We start from the raw sequence: 21188 nt of genomic DNA, 5'->3' as shown, positions 1-21188 counted from the left end.
AAAGTCCCAGAAATACATAAGTGGCACATGGGGATATATGCCAGCCAGTGCCAGAGGCAGATCCCACAGTCTAAGTAGCATTTTAAGGTCTGTGCAAACTTGGAAAACATCGTTCTAAAACATTCACCTCAGATTCGTTAGCTTTGCAGACAAGGGGATGGCACCACCCTCCCTCACCCCTGCCCAACTCCACACCGTGGAAGGCAGCAGCCGGGAAGAGGCTCCGTCCTCACCCAGTGCAGCCTGCTGCTGACCATGCAGTTGGAGCTGGCATGAACTCGCTCACAAATTCCAACATGAGGATGAACCTATCCTCCCAGGTCTTTGCAAATGGCTAAATTCATGGATCATAAATACAGGTATAACTGAAATTTTTCCACAGCTCTTATAGATCTACAAGGGGATTTAGCATGACACAGCAGTTTTTGAAAGTGACACTTATTTAAAATCTCATTATGCAAAGACTTCCAGGTTATCTGCAGATTTTTTTTTTTTAAGTTAATTCTGCCAATGCCAAGGGCCTGTGATACAGACAAATGCAAGTCCCTCTCCAGAGTGGCTTGCAAATGACTGGATAAGACCTGTATGATACTCATTGCTCATCCTTGGCCCAGGGAGCTGGTTCTTCCTGGAGTCCATCGGAAAGGCCAGAACTTCGCCTCAACAAGGGCAGGCAGAGGAGTGAAAGCATTCTGCCCCCTGGACCTGGTATCCGAGCACACAAAGGGACTGCCATGTTTCCTCCCTGAACCCAACAAACAATTCACACATTGCAAATTCTAAAAAAACATCTTTACCTGGAGCACGAAGACTCCACAGTCACTGTCATTTTTCTGTTGTGGGATACACTGAGAAAAAACAAGATGGCCATTAAAATAAGATCAAGTACTGCACTTAAACTGTTGTTGTTTCACGTGTGTGGTGCTGGGGATCAGACCCAAGGACCTCACACATGCTGGGCAAGTGCTCTACCACTGAGCTACAGCCCCTGTTTTATGGACAAATGAGCGAGACAGGAAACTTGTCTACCTAGGACAGCTGATACCTCTGGTATCCTTTTTCTTTTTTGGAGTACTAGAGATTGAACCCAGGGCCTTTGCACTGAGCTGTATCCCTACCCCTTTTAAAAAATTTGAGACAGCTGGGTGTGGTGGCCCACACCTGCAATCCTAGCACTTGGGAGGCTGAGGCAGGAGGATCACCATGAATTCAAGGCCAGCCTGAACCACATAGCAGGACCCTGTCTCAAAAAACCAAAATAAATAAAATACAATAAAATGAAATTCTGAAACAGGTTCCTGACAAAGTCTCTAAGTAGTCCAGCCTGGGCTCAAATTTGCCTTTCTTCTGCCTCAGCTTCCCGGAGTGGTGGATTTACAGGTGGATACCATCACCCGCAGCACCTCTGGTAACTTAAGCATGCGATTTTATGGAGGCATCTGGCCACATGAAAAGAGCGATCAAGTGACAACCACATTTTACAGAACATTTTGCCTAAACATGAGAAATGGGAAATCAGATTAAAAAACCTATTTTTAAAACATCCATTTAGATAATTAGTTTTACTATCAATTCACTGGCAATGGAATCAAAATGGAACTGTGGATCAAAGAACATTTGCCTGGCTCTGAACACTGAGGTAGTACAACTCTGCTTGGCAGCTTTTACCCTCATATCACAGGTGTTATACAACACTGTCCTGTTCTTTGCAAGAAAGCATAAAGGCCGGGCATAGTGGCACATGCCTGTAATCCTAGCATTTGGGAGGCTGAGACAGGAGGATCACTGCAAGTCCAAGGCCATCATGAACTACATAGCAAACCTTGTCTCAAAGAAACAAAACAAAACAAAAAGCCAGGCCAGGGATTTAGCTCAGTGGTTCTGGCACCTGCCTTGCAAGTGCAAGGACCTGAGTTCGATCCCCGGTACCAAAAAAAAAAAACAACAAAAAGCCACAAAGGTAAACAGTACGTTTCCAAAAGAACCAGTTACATATTCTGCCTAAAGTGGGAATATGTAAGATCCTGACTAAATTTAGAATACATACCTAGTAGTCTAGTTGGGTAAATTCACAAAACTTATAAATTCAATGCTGGCTTGAACTAGAATAGTAGGCTATTAGAAATACAAAAGTTTGGATTAATTTTAAAAGTATTTGAATGAACTAATAAACTAGTACGCAAGGATAAACTAATCTTGTTTGTTTGGGTTTGGGTTAAAGGTTTGTTCTAGGGCTCTGCCTACATTGGGTTCAAGGACCTGCCACTATCAATACTTCTGAGGTCCTCGGGGCAAGGTCACACCTTGGTACAGTTTTCCTATCTACAAAATAAAGATGCCACTCACCCCTAAATGACTGCCTCTTTCCCAGGTTCTAAGGGTCAAATGGAATCAAGTGGTCATTTTAGCACTTCTCCAAGTCTATCTGAGTCTATGAAAATAGAGCCACAGGGCAAAAGAAGGCAAGCGCCTAACCAATTTGTTTTATACTCCAGCAACCACATCCTTAGCAGCTGCCCCAGGGATGAAAAGGCTGAAGCATTTGCTCCCAGCAAGCACAGGAAACCGAGCAGCCAGGGCATTGAACTCTAAACAGGATTATTCTGAGCCCCCTCTCCCCCCAGGTAGCCTCCTCCAGTTTCTCTTGGTCACTGTCGCTCCCCTCCCTGGACATCCGGAGTCCCACATGTGTCCCAGACTTACCTTCGTAACAGCAGTCTGCCAACCCTGCAGAAATTCAGGTCTGTTTTTTTCTCTGGCTTCAGTCAGCAAATACTTTCTTATATTCTGGTTAAAAAGAAACCACAATACAGATGCTCTGTTCTATTGGTTGGCGAAAGGTGGACCCTGCCCACAGCAGACAAACACAGAAGAGGCAGCTGGGACCACAAGCATAGGGCAGAGCATGCATTAAAGAGCTAGGTTAGAGTCAGTTCCATTAAAGCTGGAACTTTATTCCTGAGCTTTCATTTCATATGGTAAAGGAAGACTCAGATCTTTTGCATTCAAAGTAAGAACTCAGACTGCAGACACCGCTGTTTGTTTCACTTAGCACATTTTATGAGATAGTTAGCCACCTTTACCAGCAGTAAGTCAATTTACATACTGGCAAGGCAAAAAGAAAGTCTGAATCACTCCCAATGTTCAACAGAGGAAAGGAAGCCATGGCAGAAATCACTAGTATAAGTGAAAAGCTCTCCAGGTGGAGACAGGCTCCTTATTTTTGAAGGCAGCAGGAAAAGTGACACTTGTTTTCAGGAAGTTATTTCAACACATTCTGAACATTGAATACAGTCAAGTCTACTGTGGAAGTCTCTACCATGATGAAGCCTGCTGGCGTTTCAAACTGTTCCTCTGCCCTCAAGCTCTCTCTCTGTATTTCTCTAAATATCAAAGATGGTATCAGAGGTTATGGGAATTAAAAACACTCCTCCAGTCAAAGATGGAATAGAATAAGCTACCTCTTTGGAAGAAAAACTATTTGGTGAAAGCAATTACTTCTGCAGGGTATGGTACTAGGGATTGAACCCAGGATCTTCAACCCTTTTATTTTTCTTTTTTTTTGGTACCAGAGATCGAATTCAGGACCTTGCGCTTTCGAGGCAGGCGGTAGAACCACTGAGCTAAGTCACCGGCCCCTTTAATTTTTTATTTTGAGACAAGGTCTCATTAAATCAAGTTGTGCAGGCTGGGATCCCGGTAACCCCACAGGCCTGACATACGGAAGTTTTAATTATGAAATGGTCAAATTTATTGCCGGGCGTGGTGGTGCATGCCTGTAATCCCAGCACTCAGGAGGTTAAAAGGAGAACTGACACAAAAGTTTGAGGCCAGCTGGGCTACATAGTGAGACCCTGTCTCAAAAAACAAACAAAAAAATGTATCTAATTGTCCTTGAGTCTACTGGGGCATAGTAACAAAACCTCCCTTACTCAAGAACACAGCGTCTTCTATGTTTTATTCAAAATACTTTCATAATTTTGTATTTAGATCTTTATTATATCTGAAATGCTTTATAAATAGTATCAAGTAAGGATATTTTATTTTTCCAAATAGATAGCTTTTTTTTTTTTTGAGACAAGGTCTCACTATGTATTTCAGGCTGGTCTTGAACTCATGGCAATCTTCCTGCCTCAGCCTCCAGAGTGCTGGGATTACAGGCATGTGCCACTACGCCTGGTTCTAAATAACCTATCTTTTTCCCAACTAAATTCTCATTTGTACATGAGATATTTCTGGATTCTTCATGCTATTTCACCAATTTATTTGTGTATTCCAAAGCCAATATAGACATAGTTTTAATTATTTAAAAAATCTGTAACATGGTTTGGTAGCTAGTAGAGTAACTATGCTCTCCCAGTTCTAGTTCAAACATGTTTTGGCTGTTCATGCACATGAATTCTGCAATACGAATTCTAGGAGCTATTCAAGTTCCATTCAAAATCCTGTTGGGAAACTGAATAGGATGAAAATTGGTATAAATTAGTTTGAACAGAACTGATCTCTTTCCAATATTTAGTCTGCCTATCTTACCATCTATTCAGATTTCCTTTAAATATTTACTTTTTTTTTTCAGTACCCCAAGGGGATAGAACTGAGGACCTTGCGCTTGCCAGGCAAGGGAAGCACCACTGAGCTACATCCCCAGCCTTCCTTTAAATGTTTAAGTAAAGTTTTAGAGTTTTCACCATAAATAATTTACACAGTTCTTGCTAGGGGATATGCCTGTGTAGTTTATGCTTTGTTGCTTTTGTAAATGGGATTTCATCTTTTCAGTTACATTTTTTAGCTGGTTCTTGATTGTGCAGGAGAAGCCAAAAAGATTTTCTGGCTTTTGCATCTCATCATCTTGTTGAACAATTAATATGAATCTTAGCTGAACTCTAATACTGTGCTGGATGATTTTCTTAAGTTATGATTTATTCTACTTATTTTGAGCCAATCTTAGCTCTAAGAGAAACCAAGGAAAACAGTCTCTAATCCATATTCAAGAAGTAGTTTTAAAGGAAAACACCAAAAAAATGCTGACAAAAATCATGTAGGGCATCTACGTACTTCCGAGGGGTTCTGGATCGTGGAAGCCACCTCTCCCTATCTGGGAGGAGTTCTCTGTAGTTCTTTTCTTTGCCCCTAGTTAAGAGAGTTCTCAGGACAAAAACTGTTCCTCTACATCTCTGACTTCTGTTGTTCTATTACAGATAAGATGGGACTTGGCCAATCATAAGATAAATGAGAAAACATGTAGGATTTTAACTTACCTCTACACAAAACTTAAAATGAATGCCTTGTGAATCATAAAATGAAATAATTCGATTAGAGAGTGTCACTGTAATGAGAGACCAGTGGACTTCCAAGTGAATAGGAATCAACAGAAGACTCTTTTTAAACAAATCCACCTGTTGAAGAAAAGAGAAAGAAATGCAGTTATCATCATGGAACAAGTAGCAAATGGCAGCTTCCACTAAATGACCTCTGACCTGCCCAAGGTCATAAAACTGGGAAGCCCTAAGCCAGAATCTGCACCCAGATCTTAACTCTAAAGCCCATACTTTTAACTACTAGGCTGTAATACATAACAAAACGAAAAATGAAGATATAGAAAGTACTGTTTTTCACTTAATCTACTAAGCTGTGTTTATCAACAGTCCAGTATGACTTGGTCGCTTATTTTTATGCTTACCTAATTTTCTTGGGCACATTCTGACCTAGACCCCACTCTTGTCTAGGAAGAAACCACAGTATTAGAAAACACCAAAAGGTCTACCCTTCCTTCCCTCTTTCCATGGGGTAGTTATAGACATTAAGCTCACAGGTTCTGAATCAAGTCTGCATAAGTTCAAATTGTGGTTCTTAAAAACAAACAAACAAGGCTGGGGATTTAGCTCAGTAGTTTCGCCACCTGCTGCGAAAGTGCAAGGACCCAAGTTCGATTCCTGGTACCAAAAACAAAACAAAACAAACAAACAAAGAAAAGACAACATTTTTGCTGGGGATTAAGCTCAGTGATTCTGCCGCCTGCCTCTCAAAGTGCAAGGTCCCGAGTTCAATCCCCGGTACCAAAAAGAAAAAAAAAAGACAAATTGGGGTTCTACTACTTATTGGTCAAATGACTTCTGCAATATTGTTAGCCTCTTTGTGCCTTGATTTCAACTATAAAATGCAGAAAACAATGGTACCCACCTTATGAAGCTGTTGAGAGTAACAAAAGAATACACAAAAAAAATCCACAAAACTATGCTTAGCATATTATAAGCAGCAAATAAAGCCTAGTTATTATCATTACTTCAAAATGCAAAAAAAAAAGAAATCCAAAGCAACTGGACATCATTCGTGTCTCTCAGATGTCAAAATTAACAAATACTTTACACAACCCTTTACATCCCAGCTGTAAACTGGATGCTAAAGAAGTAGGTGCTTCTTTCTTTTTACAGGTAGTTTTTGAAAATCCTTAAGAGATTCCTTGGGTTAAAACAATAACAAGACTACTTTAAACTATATGAGATTCTTAGAAACCAATATAGCCAGTCTCCCTTCTTGCTGTCTCATATTCAGATAATATCCTGCTATGATGATGCTTTAGTTTAGTCTGCAGGCTTGGAGCAAAGCACTTTAGCAGCTCTAGGCCTGGGGTTGGGGGATGGGCAGCTATCTGCAAGCTTCTCAGACCCAATCGTTCCTTGGGGGTCATGCACATTCTATACCATCCCCCATCAAGACTGAGGACATCAGGCTAAGAGCAACTCAGGGTCATTTTCAGGGTTTGCAGGGAGACTCAATCGGCAGCTTTCACAATGCTGGTTCCAGCACTGTGACCCTGGAGTGGTGCCTAGAAGTCTTCAAACCTCCAATCGCCTTCAAGTCCAGGAAAAGCAGAGCTCGAAGACCACCCACGGTGAGACCAATCTTCCCCCCACACAGAAGTGATTGCCCTGTGACCAACTGAGGGTGCTCTCCCTTCTGTTCTCCCTTACATTCTAACTCTAGTAAACCTTTCCATGCCTCACACCCACACATCCAAAAATTCTTTTTCCCAGACATGGGTCAAGAACCTAGTTGAGCTGAGCTGAAGCCCCATCTTCTCCTTGGGAGACCTCCTCCAGTGACATGAACAACCAGGAAACATGTTTCTCCAAGTTCCATGAGCTGCCCTAGGAAATTACATAACTGAACCAAAGGAGGAGCTGTGGGAACTCTGATTTACAGATGCATGGTCAGAAGCAGCATGAGTAAAATCATCCCAGGCACCAGGAGGGCTCAGTCTTGTGGTACCAAGTCCTCAACTTGTGGGTCTATCTCCAGGCAGACAGCATCACAACTGGTTTGAACTGGAGGGTGCATGGCTGGTGTCCAACTCAGAACTGATGACTTGCAGGGTGTGTTGGCGCATGCCTGTACTCCCAGCACTCAGGAGGCTGAGACAAGAGGATCACCATGAGTTTGAGACCAGCCTGGGCTACACAGTAAGTTCAAGGCCAGCCTGAACTGTATAGCGAGACCCCATCTCAAAAAAAACCTGATGGCTGGCTAGTAGTGGGGACATAGAGCGCTCTGTATTAAGAAACTGAGCTCAGCCCCTCCCCATTCCCTGCCCTCTTTTTTCTCTCCCTTTCTGGGCTGTGGATCAAACCCAGGGCCTCAGGCTTTCCCACTGAGCTACAGTCCCAGCCTGAGTCTGTTTCTACTCACTCTAATCTCTTTCATGTATCACTCCAGTCAAACTCACTTCTGCTGCAGGGCCTTTAAATTCGCTCTTCCTCTACCTAGATCTCTTCTGACCTTCAGGAGGTTGGTCCTTGTCACAACTGAGTTTTCAGTGAACCGTGAGCTCTTCAAAGCTTTTCCTTACTCTTCTCTCTACAAGAGCTAGTTCTCCTTCCACCTCCCCCAGCAGTCTTTCCCCCATTACTTTGCCCTCTCATACTCTTGTTTTTCTCTCTTCCCTTTTGCAGATCTGGGGTCAAACCCAGGGCCTAGTGCATGCCAGGCAAGTGCTCTCACACTAGCTAACACCCCAGGCCTATACTCTGTTCTAACTTCTCCAAGCAAACAGCACTTAGCACTCCCAGATTAGATTTTACTCACTGGCTTACTTCTAAATCCCAGGAGAACAAAGGGTTTATCTTTCTTCCTACTCCTCAATCCTTAATGACCAGAAAAGTGCTTGACATATAAGAGGTCAATACTTTGATTTGGTAATTCAATACTTGCTTTCACATTCCTTGAACTCCACAATGCTAAAAACTAAAGAAAACAGCAGCAGCAATACAGAAGTCACATACAGCAGTCTATTTTTATTTTCTCTTCATATAGCCTATTTTAGTTCTTACCAATAGTTACCCTTATAACCTTAAAATAATTCAGCAAACACTGGTCTGGTATTATTACCTGAAATAAAAGTCTCATGCAAAGTTCACTCCAGAAGGGAGACAATAAATGTATAGTGTAGCACCAGGAAAGGAAATAAAGGAAGAGAAGGGCAGGATGCTGGGGATTTCTACTGTTATTTATTTTTTGTAGTGCTGGGACTGAACCAGTGCCCTGTGTACGACAGGCACACGCTCTGCCCCTGGAATGCATCACCAGCCCTGGTGGGTGCTACTGTGGACAAGACAACCAAGGCTCGGCTCTGAGGAGAGCACATTTAAGTAGAGACTGCGATGAAATGAGGGAGTGAGTCATACATGTATCCCACCAGGGAAGAGCATTCTCAGCAGATGGGACAGAAAGCACAAAGGGCTTGAGACCATGAGTGGCCCCAGGAAGCTCCTCATGAGGCTGGAGCATATGACCGAGGGAAGAAGAGTAACAGGACATACAGCTTAACCTACATTTTTCAATTTATCAATTCCAGAAACCCTTTGTCTATCACCTTCGCTTTATAAAAGATTATGAAATTAGTAACATACCTTTCACTCTTGATTTGGTTAGCATTACATCAGTTTGGAATATACTTACTTCAAGAAACAGTGACTAAAACAAGGTTTACCAATAACGTATTCCAAGAAATTGACTTATCAACACATCCAGCATTTTCTTTTTTCTTTTTTTGCTACTATAATTAGCAATTAGATGAACTTTTTTTCACATATAGAACTTTTTGAAATTTCCTTGGAATTGTCAGCAGGTGAATTACCAAATCAAAGAACTGAAATTCACATTTGGCAAGTAATATTATCAAAGGTGAAGTTTAGAAGAATTAGGTAATCTGACCAAGATCTACAGCTAGTTAAGGGACCAAACTAGGATTTGAACTCAAGTCTGATTCCTGAATTCATTATTATCTATTTCCCCAAATTTGTACTCTTCTTAGTACATACTTTACACAAAATTATTTTTGTCTTTGACTACATAAGACAAGAATCACTTTTAAATGTCTCCATTCCATCTAGTACAACCCTTTTTTTTGCAGTACTGGGATCAAACCCAAGGCCTTGCACATACGAGGCCAAGTGCGCTACCACTGAACTATATATGTCACATCCCCAGTCCTCCAAACAGTACAAAAAGTGAAAAGTTAGCCAGAAGTAGTGACACACCCCTGTGAGCCCAGCATTCCAAGGCAGAGGGATTGAAAGTTTCACCCCAGCTTGGGCAATTTAGCAATTTAGCAAAACCTTGTCTCAAAATAAGCAATAAAAAAGGGATATAGCTAGGGATAAAGGACCTGGCTTTATTACCATTACCAACAATCAATCAGTGAAAAGTTACAGTATCTGTAGAACTGGGACTTGAATTTAAACTTGCTGGTGTCAAAATATCAAAAATAGAACATAAATGACCTTTTTTTTCTGGTACCAGGGACTGAACTTGGGACTTTGCGCTTGGGAGGCAGACGGTGGAACTACTGAGCTAAATCTCTGGCCCCATAAATGAGCTTTTAAAATAATGCTAAAAAAAAAAAAAAAAATGCTTCTGGCCCAGTCACTGAAAGCACTTTAGATTACCCTGACTTATTTTGTTTTGCAACTGATCAATCTAAGGTTCAAACTGAGTGTCCTGTCCAGCTTGCATAGCAAGCTAACAGCCATGCTGGACTGTGAACTCCCAGCCAATGTTCTTTTAGTTCTGCATATGCCAATCCATGGGGAGATGCAAAAGCCTCACTGTCTTCCCTTTCAGACAATGAAGTTAAAAACAGTCACATTAACGTTTGTTTCTAATTAACGTATTTCATTAAAGTTTTTATCTTGCCACCCAAAGTGGCCTGTTCTCGATTTCAAATTTAGAATAAAAGAAAAAAAACAATACCTTTTTAGTCCATCTCTTAACTCCATTATATCCTTTGGTTACCAGCTGTCTATGAAAAAAGCTGTTGAAGAAGTGAACCTAGAACAGACACCAAATACGAGAAACCAGATTATATTACGCTGTGCCTACTTTTAACTTCAAAAGAAAATGGAAAATGTTTAAATGTGTGAACATAAAACAGACAAAAAGGGGAGGAAAAGTTTCTTCTTAAAAATAATGATCAAAATATAGACAATACATTACATGGTTTACAGAAGATTCTGTTCCAAATTTTCAATAGAATGACCTTATAGCTGTGGTCTACAGTCAGAACTGGAGTGGGGCAGTAAGCAGATTACCTGAATCCAATCAAGTAGAGAAGCAACCTGACAAATCTCTCCAAATCAGGTGATAAAGTTGAAAGAGGCTATGAAAAAATGAGGGAACGATTACCTTGAACTCAAGGGATATGGATTACAAAACTAACCCCATCTGAAGGAGGTGGATTTGAAGATTCCTGTATCACAACTATGAAAAGGCCTTAGCACAGTCATTTCTGGTACCAAGAGAATTACCCTGGCCATACGGAACATCAGGGCCTGCACCCTCAGCTTCAGGTTCCTGGCTTACAAGTGGTACCGGTTCATGTAAAACAGCGCACACGCTAACTTTGACAAACTTGAGATACCAAACTGTTCCTTTAGCGCTGAGGTTCTCAGGGTGTGGTAAGCAGACCAGAAGAATCACCAACACTTGGGAACATGTTAGAAATCCAAATTCGCAAGCCCCACCCCAGACCTGCTAAAACAGAAACTCCAGGGGTAGAACCCAGCAGTCTGGTTTTCTAAACCTTCTAGGTGATTCTGAGGTACATTCTTTTGGGAACCAAGCAGTTGAACATGGATAAGAAGAGCTTGTGTAGCTGTCTCTAGAGCAGTGATTCTGAAGCTCAGTGCGCATCAGAATCATCTGGAAGGCCTGCTAAAACCCAGAAGGGGTCTGAGAAGGTGCAGTTTTAACAAGCTCCCAGGGCATGCTGGTACTGCTGTCTGGGGACCACACTGTGACCCACAAGCTGCAGCTAAGTGTCCTTTTAGGGGCTGGAATGTAGCTTAGTGGTACAGTGTGTGCCTACCACGCATGAGGCCTGGGGTTGGATTTCCAGGACTGCAAATAAAGAAACAAACAACCATTTCTCTACTATATTCACAATACAAAACATTTCCAAGACCCCGAAATGTGTGGGGATTTCTCCCCACCAGCAAGCAAGCAATCAATTCTGTATTGAATGCTAAAATTAGATTTGGAATTAAATGTAGACATAATGAAGGTAAAGCAAACCTTTGAAGTCAATATTTTTATGCTAGAATCTGTGTATGTTTAATCTTTCTGATTAAGAGCATTTGACAAAGAATCTGACAGTTTAGCCTCCTGATTCCCATTTAGAATGCATAAAAGATTTGTAATTTTAAATGTAAAGTAACCAAATATTTTCGGTATTTATAAATAATTATAGACTCTGTTCAAGCATTGGATATTTATTTATTCATGGTCCTGGGGATTAAACCAGAGGCTTTTTTGCACTCAGCTATATTTCCAGCCTTTTTTCTATTTTCTATTTTTAGACAGGTCTTACTAAGTCCCTAAATTGCCCAGGCTGGGCTTGAACTTATGATCTTGCCTCAGTCTCCCAGAGTTCTATGAAGTATTCAAAAAGTGTTTCTGCCCATTGGAGTACTTGGAAAAAAATATTAAGTTTAAATATAGTTTTAATATGTAACTAAGCTCTTACCAGAATTTACACTTATTGGGTGTTGTGTTTGTATCTGAACTAAGTATTAAAGGTTGGATACTTTGAAAAGTGAAATTAAGTACTATTTTACTTTTTTTGGGTGGGGGGAGTGGAGATTGAACTCAAGGCCTTTGCACTGAGCTAGATCTACCTCTTTTATTTTGAGACAGGATCTCTTAGTCGCAAAATTGCCTGTTTGGGCTGGAACCCTGCCTCAGCCTCCTGGAGTGCTGGGATTACAGGCATCTGTCACAACACAGGACCTATTTTACATTTTTAAAGAGACTTACGTCTTTAAATAGTCCCTTTTGTGCATCTTTCCCCCAAAAGAGCCCCTTTAAAATAATAAACACACCCACCTAGACACAAATTAGAAAGACTGGCACTGTGAATTTCTTATTCTTCAAATCACTTTTTTCTGATAAAACTTAAACCCAACCCCAGTACATGATTAAGAAATACTCTAGTCCCTTTTTTTTTTTAATCTAAAGACTATTAAATAATTGTATTAAAAAAAAAACCTTCAGGCCTCTCCTAAAAAGAAAGTTTTCACCTACTTTATCTGGGACTGCATCCATTATCAGCTCGCCATACATATTAATGACCTACAAAAAATAAAATCAGTTTACTAATCTTATACAATTCAGGATGAATAACATTGATACTAGTAATAGTAATCAAACCTTCTGGATCCTACTATGAATGAGTCACTTCAGTAAAGAATAAAGAATCTTTAATTCCCAAAGATAAATGTGAGGTCAAATTTCTACGATACTGACCAATGTCCTCTGCACCTTTTATACACTGAAAACCTGCGATACACTGACCTGGTCATTCAGCCAGTTCTGACCATCCAGCGTGGCCAGATCATCCATATCCAGCATGTGCTTATTGTAGAAGATGCGGAAGTTGCATTTTTGATGTCTGGCCCGATAGTTTGTTATTTCCCTATTAATAAATGGTTTTCTGAAACAGATTTTGGAAGAAAATGGAACAAACATGAGTTCTACTCAATGTATTAAGTGCTTCTTTTTTTCCCCAAATTATTTTCATATGTTTAATTTTAGCACCACTGACATACCTATTAGAAAAGTCTTCATTAAAGACATCTTTTAATCTTGCAAGGACATCTTTTTCACTGAGTGGGACCAAACTGCCATACTTTTTCATAACTTCATCTAAGAATCCTTAAACAAAGGAAGAAAAATTAAGACAGAAAAACAAACTTTTCAGCAAAGTCGTTCTCCCAATACTTAACCTATGTGCAATGTTTAACAACTTACCCCTTTATCACAACATAGTAGACTCTTATATAAAGTAATTATTTAAAGTTTATCCCAGCTACTCAGGAGGCTGAGGTAGGAAGATTGCAAGTTCAAGGCCTGCCTGGGCACCTCAGTGAGCCCCTGTCTGAAAATAAAAAAAGGCTGGGGATGTAGCTCATTGGTACAGGACTTGAGAGGCCCTGGGTTTGATCCCTGGCACCAAGAAGAGGAAAAAGAGAACAAAAACTAAGATGGATTAAGTCCTCACCACTCTAGTGAGAGAGAAATACTACGAGGCACAACCTTACACTGAATTTTTAAATTACTGACCCATCATTAGAGACCTGGCTAAAACTAAAGACTGCCATGTTCCCACAGCGTAAGGGCCATTCCCTCCCTGCAAATGGCCATTTAATCTAAGTTGTGATTTCCCTAGTACTCAACTCATTTGCCAGAGAAGGCACATCTAAACTCGTATATTTTCATGTATGATTTGCTATACTTGTATAAGATTGAAAATTCTTTGTTTTTATTTATTAATTTTTATTTTTGGTGCTAGGTATTGAACCTAGGGCTTCAAACATGTAAAGCACACTCTACCATGTTATACCTCCAGCCCCAAGATTTTAATGCTTATGGAGTCTTGTTTTTTGACAAAGTCTCCCTCTGTTGCCCAAGACGGTCTCAAAGAGAGAATCAAGCAATCACTTGTTCTGCCTCAGCCACCAGAGTGGTGGAACAGGCCTATGAAAAGACGTTCAACATCACTGATAAGGAAAATGTGAGTTAAAACCAAATGTGAAATACCACCTCACACTTGTTAGAACAGCTTTCACCAAAAAGACAAATGTAAATTAGTATAGCCATTGTGGAAATGGTATAAAAGGCTCATGAAAAATTAAAAAAAGAACCAGGCATGGTGGTGCTCATCTGCGATGTCAGCCACCTGAGACACCAAGGTGAGAGGTTCACAAATTTGAGTTTAGCCTGGGAGACTTAAGACCCGGGGGGGCGGGGGGGAATATACCTGAAAAATGTATTTCTGTGAACACAGTTTCCATAACCAGAGCTAAAGTCTCAAAAGAAAAGATGACAATTTTTGTCAATTCAATTTCTGTCTTTTGTGGTACTGGAGATGCGCCCTGGGCAAGTTGCTTTACCCCGGAGCTACATCACTAGCCCTAGTTGGTTAGTTTGAGGTGTGCAGAATGAGTGCTGGGTCTCATGCATACCAGGCAAGCACTCTGCCACTGAGCTATACTCCAAGGCCCAAGCAGCCATATGTATACTGGCAGCAGTAGGGGCTGAAACCCAGGGCCTTCACACTCAACTTTTCCCAGCTCGTTATTTTTTGAGCTAGTCAATTAATTGCCCAGGCTGGGCTTGAACTTGTGATCTTTCCACTCAGCCTCCCAAAGTGCTAGGATTACAGGTGTGCATGACTATGTCTGGCTCTAAATTTTTTTTTCTGAATTATTTTTAAATGTCCTCCTGTTTCTTTTCACATCTTTACTAAAATATGATTAACATACCACCAACTCCACCCTCTTACACACTATGATTCAGTCATGGAACCACACTACAACCTAATTCCAGAACATATGCACTTCTCCAAAAAGTCCTATACCCATTAGCAGTCACTTACCATTTTCCTCTCTCCCCAGCTCCTAGAAATAATTAATCTACTGTATTTGCATCTTCTGGGGATTTGAAATATATGAAATTTTAGGTTACATGACTATTTGTGTCTAGCTTTTCACTTAGCATGTTTTCAAGATTTATCCACCCTGAAGCACATACAAGTATGTCACTTTTTTAAATGGCAGAATATTCTATTATATAGATAGACAAAATTTAACCATTTGTCACTTGAACATTTAGGCTGTTTCTACTTTTTCAGTATTAGGAATAATGCTGCTATGAACATTCACATATAAGTTTTTGTGTCTGCTCAGTGCCAGAACAAGTACTTAGCATTTGTGGGGCTAGGGGTGTAGTAGCTCAATGGTAGAACATTTGCCTACATGCAACAGACCCTGGGTTTCATCCCCAGCACTACCCCCATGCACAGGAAGTTTCTGTGCATTTGTTTCTATTCAAATTTTTAACCCACCTGGTGAGTACTGTGGCACAGGAACCTATTCCTTTTCTGTCTAAAACAGGCAGCTAACTCTTCTAGTCATTTCTCTTAATGCCTAGTATGCTGTGATTTTAATGCACAAAATTTAGTGAGAGTTTGGGTATGTATATGGTATAGGTTTTAATCCTGATTTACTCAGTCTTCCTAACTTGTTGTTTTCCTATTTTTCCCTTTTGCTGTGGGGATGAGAACCCAGGGCCTAGTGTGTGTTAAGCAATTGCTCTACTGCTAGGTTAAGCTAAGCTCTACCTTAGCATCAAGCCTTTCTAATCTGAAGAATCACACTTTTCTCTCTGGTTCTGGAAAATATCCTTTATTGTTTTCTTCAGTTTCCCTTCCAACATCTCTTAGCATACCCTTGAGACAGAGGTTAGAACTTTAGCTGTTCTTTGAAATGAATGAAGAACTTAACAATACTTGCAAAGTAAACTGAGTACAGAATCCTAGACTTTCATGTACTAACCTCAAATCTTTTATAATCATTTTGCAAAAGCATAACTCAATAGTGACTTTTTGTGGCAACTCATAAGAAACTTACAAAGCATTTAAAATGGTTTTTCAGGGAGTAACTTTTCTTTATACACATTTTATCAGTTCATGATGAAATGAATACTGAATAAAATTATAAAACTACAATAAATTTCCCATAAATACAACTTACTCAGAGAATATGTAAATCAGCTGAAAGGCACTAACACAATCAGATGACAGAAGGGTGGTAGTTGGCACACCATACAATGCAAGTCTGGCTACCGCTGTCCAACTCTGCTAAGGAAGCAGCGACAATGCCAACTCCTACACTGGTTCCTCCTCTGACTGCCTTATGAGTCCAGACTACTTAGGTTTAGTTCTCTTCTTTGCTGAGTGTGTGGGCCTCTTTCAGATCGTGAGTTTGTCTCTATCAGGTAGCCTGAGGAGGGTATGGGTTGTGACAGGCAGTAGCTGTTGCTCTGCCATCCACAACCTTCCGCAGGGTGGGGATGCTAAGAATCTTTTTTTTTTTTTTTTGGTACCAGGGATTGAACTTGGGTCCTTGCGTTTGTGCAGCAGGCAGCAAAACCACTGAGCTAAATCCCTGGCCCAGTACTAAGAATCTTTTAGAAACGAATATTCCTTGTTCTTGGTAGGTGTTCCCAGTAGGGGCAAATGGAGTATTCTTAGCATTTTAACTTGACAGCAGACACCCTCTTTGCCCAGATGAGATGCGCGAGGCAGGAGGAGCTTCCCCGGCTGTGCTGTCTTTCACTATGTGTCTCCTTTTCTTGCACTTCCACCCTCTCTGGGAAACAGGCACCTGCAGTGTTCTACCATTTATTTCCCTAGCAGCAATCCTCCTTCGGCTCTCTGGACCATCTCTCTACTTCTGCCTTATGTGAGCTTCTGAGTTTCTGATTCATCAAAACTCTCTCCTCACTGTTTGTGAGGATGGAGATACATGTGTGCTTTTAATGTATTTTTTGTAATTGCTATGAATTTGGTAGGAAGAACAGATTTCATGCAGCATACTTCTTCCTCGTGGACATGGAACATGGTTTCTGACAAATATTCTTTAGAAAGTGAAGGAGTGGGCCGGGGATTTAGCTCAGTGGTTTAGCCGCCTGCTGCGCAAGCGCAAGAACCAGAGTTCAATCCCCGGTACCAAAAAAAAAGAAAGAAAGTGAAGGAAATTTTCTCTAATCCTAGTTTTCTAGGAGATTTAAACTTGGAAGTTGAGTTGTACTAACAACCTTTTCAACCACTACATTTGCTAAGATGCCATGATTTCTCTACTTTAGTTAAAACAATGAATTACACTACAGATCACTAAATGCATATGAAGAATTCCTATTTCCTCGGATCATGCTATATAGTTGTACTACATGACAATTCATATTTAGAAGTGTTACATCTACATAACATGAGTATTTGTGGGCAAATGTCAATTCTTTCAGGTTTAAGTATTATGGTTCTGTTAACTTAAGAAATTCATCTTTATTTTAGGACAATATAAACAACAGAAATTGTTGTAAAGATTTGCTAGCATTCTCCTTGGTGTGCTTTGTGGGGAACTTTTTTTTTTTTTTGGTACCAGGGATCAAACTCGGGACCTTACGCTTGCGAGGTAGGCAGCAGAACCACTGAGCTACATCCCCAGCTTGTGGCGAACTTTTTACACATATTTAATTGTTGGAAAAGAATAGTTTAAGCTATAGAGAAGTAAGTCTAACTCTTCAAAAGAAGCCAATTACTACAATGTATTATATCTATTCAGATACATCCTATACAAATGCACATGTATATGTACACATTCATCCTATGTATCTGTGTGAATATCTTTTTAAAAATTTTATCACACCACCAGTCATGCTGGTACATGCTTGTAATTCCAACACTCTGGGAGGCTGAGGTAGGAGGAGGTTTGAGCCAAACCTGGGCAACTTGAGTACTCAGTGAGACCCTGTCTCAAAATAAAAAATAAAAAGGCCTGGGGGTGTAGCTTAGTGCGAACACCCTAGGTTCAATCCCTAGCACCAAACACAAACAAAAAAGTATTCATAACATTTTGCAACTTGCTATTTAAATTTCATACAGACATCATTCAGTATAAAAATATAAACATTATTTATTTTGCAGTGCTGGGGATGGAATGAGGGCCTCACACACGCTAGGAACTCGGTCTACCAGCATACCACAGCCCTGAATCTTTTTTCCCCCAGTACCAGGAATCAAACTCAGGACCCTGTGCTTGCCAGGCAGTTGCAGAGCCACTGAGCTACACTCCTGGCCCCTGAATCTTAACTCTTAAAGCTCTGCATATACCCCATTTCCTGAATGTGCCATAATTTAGGCTTCAACAGATACTCTTGTTTTCAAGGTTTGTTTTTTTTTTAACCACAATAATGCAAGTGACACACTTATACAAATATATTTGTACTCTTTTACAACTAGGATAAATTTCAAGCAGGAAAATGGCTCAAAGCCTAATACTGCCAATTGTCTTCCCAAACTATTTATACCAATTCACTTCTTAGGGTAGAGTTTGATAAAAGACTTTTATTTTGAGACAGGGTCAGGCTGGTCTCCTTGTGAGTCTCCTGCTTTAGCCTCCCAAATGCTGGGATTACAGGTATGCACCACCACACTACCAGACCCACCATAAAGCATCTTTTTTGTTTTGTCTTACTAGGGAATGAATCCAGGGCCTTTGCACTGAGCTACATTCCTGGTCAATTTTTAATTTTGAGACAAGGTCTCACTAAGTAATTAAATTGCCCAGGGTGAGCTCCAACATGTGATCCTCCTTCCTCAGCCTCCCAGAGTGCTGGAATTACAGGCTTCTGCCACTTGGTCTGGCTAAGAGAAGGCCTTTTAACCATGATGTAAAAAAACAGAAGCCAGCTCGGGGTTGGTAATCCTAGCACTCTGAGAGGCTAAGGCAGGAGGATCACAAGTTGGAGCCCAACCCTGGGCAATTTAATTACTTAGAGACCCTGTCTCAAAAGGGCTGGGATGTGTAGTTCAGTGTGAAGGCACTGGATTCAATACCAAGTACTAGAAAAAAAAAATTCTTTGTATACCATTAATTTATAAAAGAAACTGGAAATCAATTTAAGTGTCCATCCAATCAAGGATTAAAGAATTAATGGAACAACTATAAAACAGTGATATAAAAGTCATCAAGAACAACATTCAAAAATGTAAAGAGAAAGCCACAAGTGGGAGAAGAAAGAGGACTCTTGTAGGAAGGAGAAGGGCAGCAGGTGCAGGTCAGCTGATGGGGGACAAAGGACAGTGCCTACCAGAAAGGCAGATGGACAGCTGCTCATCATCCACGGGCACCACCTTCTGACTGTTCTTGCCACCTCGCAAGGGACTCTCTAGCTTGGGCTCACTGCACTCCCGAGGCGCTTCAAGTGGACTCTTACAGTACGGGTGGTCCAGCAGCTTGGAGCTGAGGATGTTCTGCTTGAGCGCCCCCTCCTCCTCCATCTCGCAGTTCTCAGGCTCCACAGTCTGACGGGCAACAGGCCCATCCATGCCACTCCCGGCTTCCTTGGCTCCAGGCGCAGGCAGCTCTACCTTGCCATCACCCACGGCACCTGTGCCATTCTTCCGACTCAGAGGCATAGCATCTGTCTCAGTTTCTGAGGGGAACATGTTACTTTGATGTTCTGACAAGGGGCACTCAGCAGTCAGCTCTGCGCACTCCCACTGAGGGGAACAAGGTGTCTGGTCCCAGGCGTCGGTGGCACCGCCATTCTGCTGGTCAGGGAATGTGCCATCTACACGAGGCCCCTTGCCCACACGAAGGCTCCCTTTAGCACAGCCATCGGGCATGGGAGAGTTCTTTCCCTTTGCCAGCACATCACTGTCCATATCTGGAATGAGCGGCTGACGCCGGGAAGAGGAATCTCTAGGTGCTGGGGAAGGGAATGGGTTGCAACTGCCGCCTTCCACGTTATCCCTAAGGGTCTCTTGATGGTCTCCAGTGACTTTCTGTACCCAGCTTCGCTGGGCTTTTCTTAGCTTACAGATTTTGCTTTTTGTTCTGAAGTGCTGGGATCTGAGAATCCTATACTGAAATCTTATCATGGATAACTTCTCATACATCATAAGAGGAGACACTTTTATTCTTCGATGTTGGTTAAGTTGGACTTTTCTTGGAATCAGGAGTCCTCCATTCCTGCGGCACTCTAGCCCTTGGTAGCAACCATAACAAAAGCGTTTTCTTTTATGGTTGCTCAAAGTGACCACAATCTTGCCACTCTCTCCTGGACTCTGGCTCTCCCCACTGAACGTCATGGGAAAGTCATGAGGTGCTCTCCTCGGTCTGCGACCGCTGGCCTGACCTAAAACACTATTTGCTGGCAAGCCAGCAACTGCCTTCAAGAGAGTCTTCTCTCCACAGGACTCATGGTCTGAGTTCTTCGTCGAGGACAGTGACTTCTCTGTATGGAGTCTCAGGAGGCCCCTTGAGGAAGAAATGAAGTGCTGAGTGTTGTTTCTTTCCACTTTAGAGGACACAGAGCTAGCATTTGGAGTTGCCACACTGGACTTAGTCTTAGCACACAGGCCTTCATCTTGGATCCATGTTTTCTGGATTGCAAGAGCCTTTTTTCTACACTGGAAATACCCCAACTGTCTGTTCCAAGTAACTAGCCTTCCTAACTTAGCTTTCAGAATGCCCAAGTGTTGGTGAAAATAGAATTTCTTAAAGCCTACAAACCCTGTATTCCATTTCTCAGAAAAGGCGAAGTGAATTCCTTTCCTCCGTAGACTTTTCCTCTGTTTTTTCATTTTTCTGATGCATAATGAGATCTGGATGTAGCTACAAAGAAAACAAGGAAAAGTTACATATCAATCTAAACATAAAGTTATGAAAACATTCACAGCAATTGAGGTAGAAAACTGATAACAAGCACATACACTTCAGTATAGGCTATGGGACATGATCAAACCTTACCTGTTCAAGGTTTTCATCAAAATGAAAATTAGGGAAGAGGGAAGAATGGGCACTCTAACAAGACCCTACCTGGTGTACAACTGTCTTGGATAGAAAAAAGTTAAATAAAAAAACCTGGATTGTCGTGGTGGTGCACACCTGTGATCCCAGCATTTGGGAGGATGACAGGAGGATAGCCACAAGTTCAAGGCCAGCCTGGGCTACATACAGTAGTGAGCTCAAGGCCAGCCTAAATTACACAGCCAGGCCTTGTCTCAAAAAGCAAAAAGTGCCAGGGATTTAGCTCAGTGGTTTCACCACCTGCTGCACAAGCACAAGGAC

The 21188-nt window shown here is 41.3% G+C and overlaps 1 protein-coding gene across 6 annotated transcripts in view; it reads right to left on the bottom strand.

Moving 5' to 3' along the window:
* Positions 1-21188, bottom strand: part of Senp5 (SUMO specific peptidase 5) — a 34684-nt gene that overhangs the window by 4662 nt on the left and 8834 nt on the right. For 2 of the 6 annotated variants that reach the window (XM_004834712.3, XM_004834713.3), the window contains 8 exons: positions 19204-20732; positions 13101-13206; positions 12847-12985; positions 12577-12624; positions 10249-10326; positions 5259-5396; positions 2704-2787; positions 798-848 (listed from right to left, as the gene is read on the bottom strand). In XM_004834712.3, coding sequence (XP_004834769.2) covers positions 798-848; positions 2704-2787; positions 5259-5396; positions 10249-10326; positions 12577-12624; positions 12847-12985; positions 13101-13206; positions 19204-20701 — 2142 coding nt within the window. In that variant the 5' untranslated portion in view covers positions 20702-20732. Of the gene's footprint in view, positions 1-797; positions 849-2703; positions 2788-5258; positions 5397-5680; positions 5723-10248; positions 10327-10586; positions 10655-12576; positions 12625-12846; positions 12986-13100; positions 13207-19203; positions 20733-21188 lie in introns of those variants that run through there. The other 4 variants (XM_004834714.3, XR_015441143.1, XM_021255164.2 and 1 more) reach the window with 4 other exon arrangements.

This window comes from Heterocephalus glaber, unplaced genomic scaffold, assembly GCF_053883595.1.
Source record: "Heterocephalus glaber isolate CG9 unplaced genomic scaffold, H.glaber_assembly_v1.0 deba00001504, whole genome shotgun sequence".
Classification (NCBI taxonomy): domain Eukaryota; kingdom Metazoa; phylum Chordata; class Mammalia; order Rodentia; family Bathyergidae; genus Heterocephalus; species Heterocephalus glaber.
Note: the sequence above shows the minus strand (reverse complement) of the source record. Positions and strands in the feature narration are given on the sequence as shown.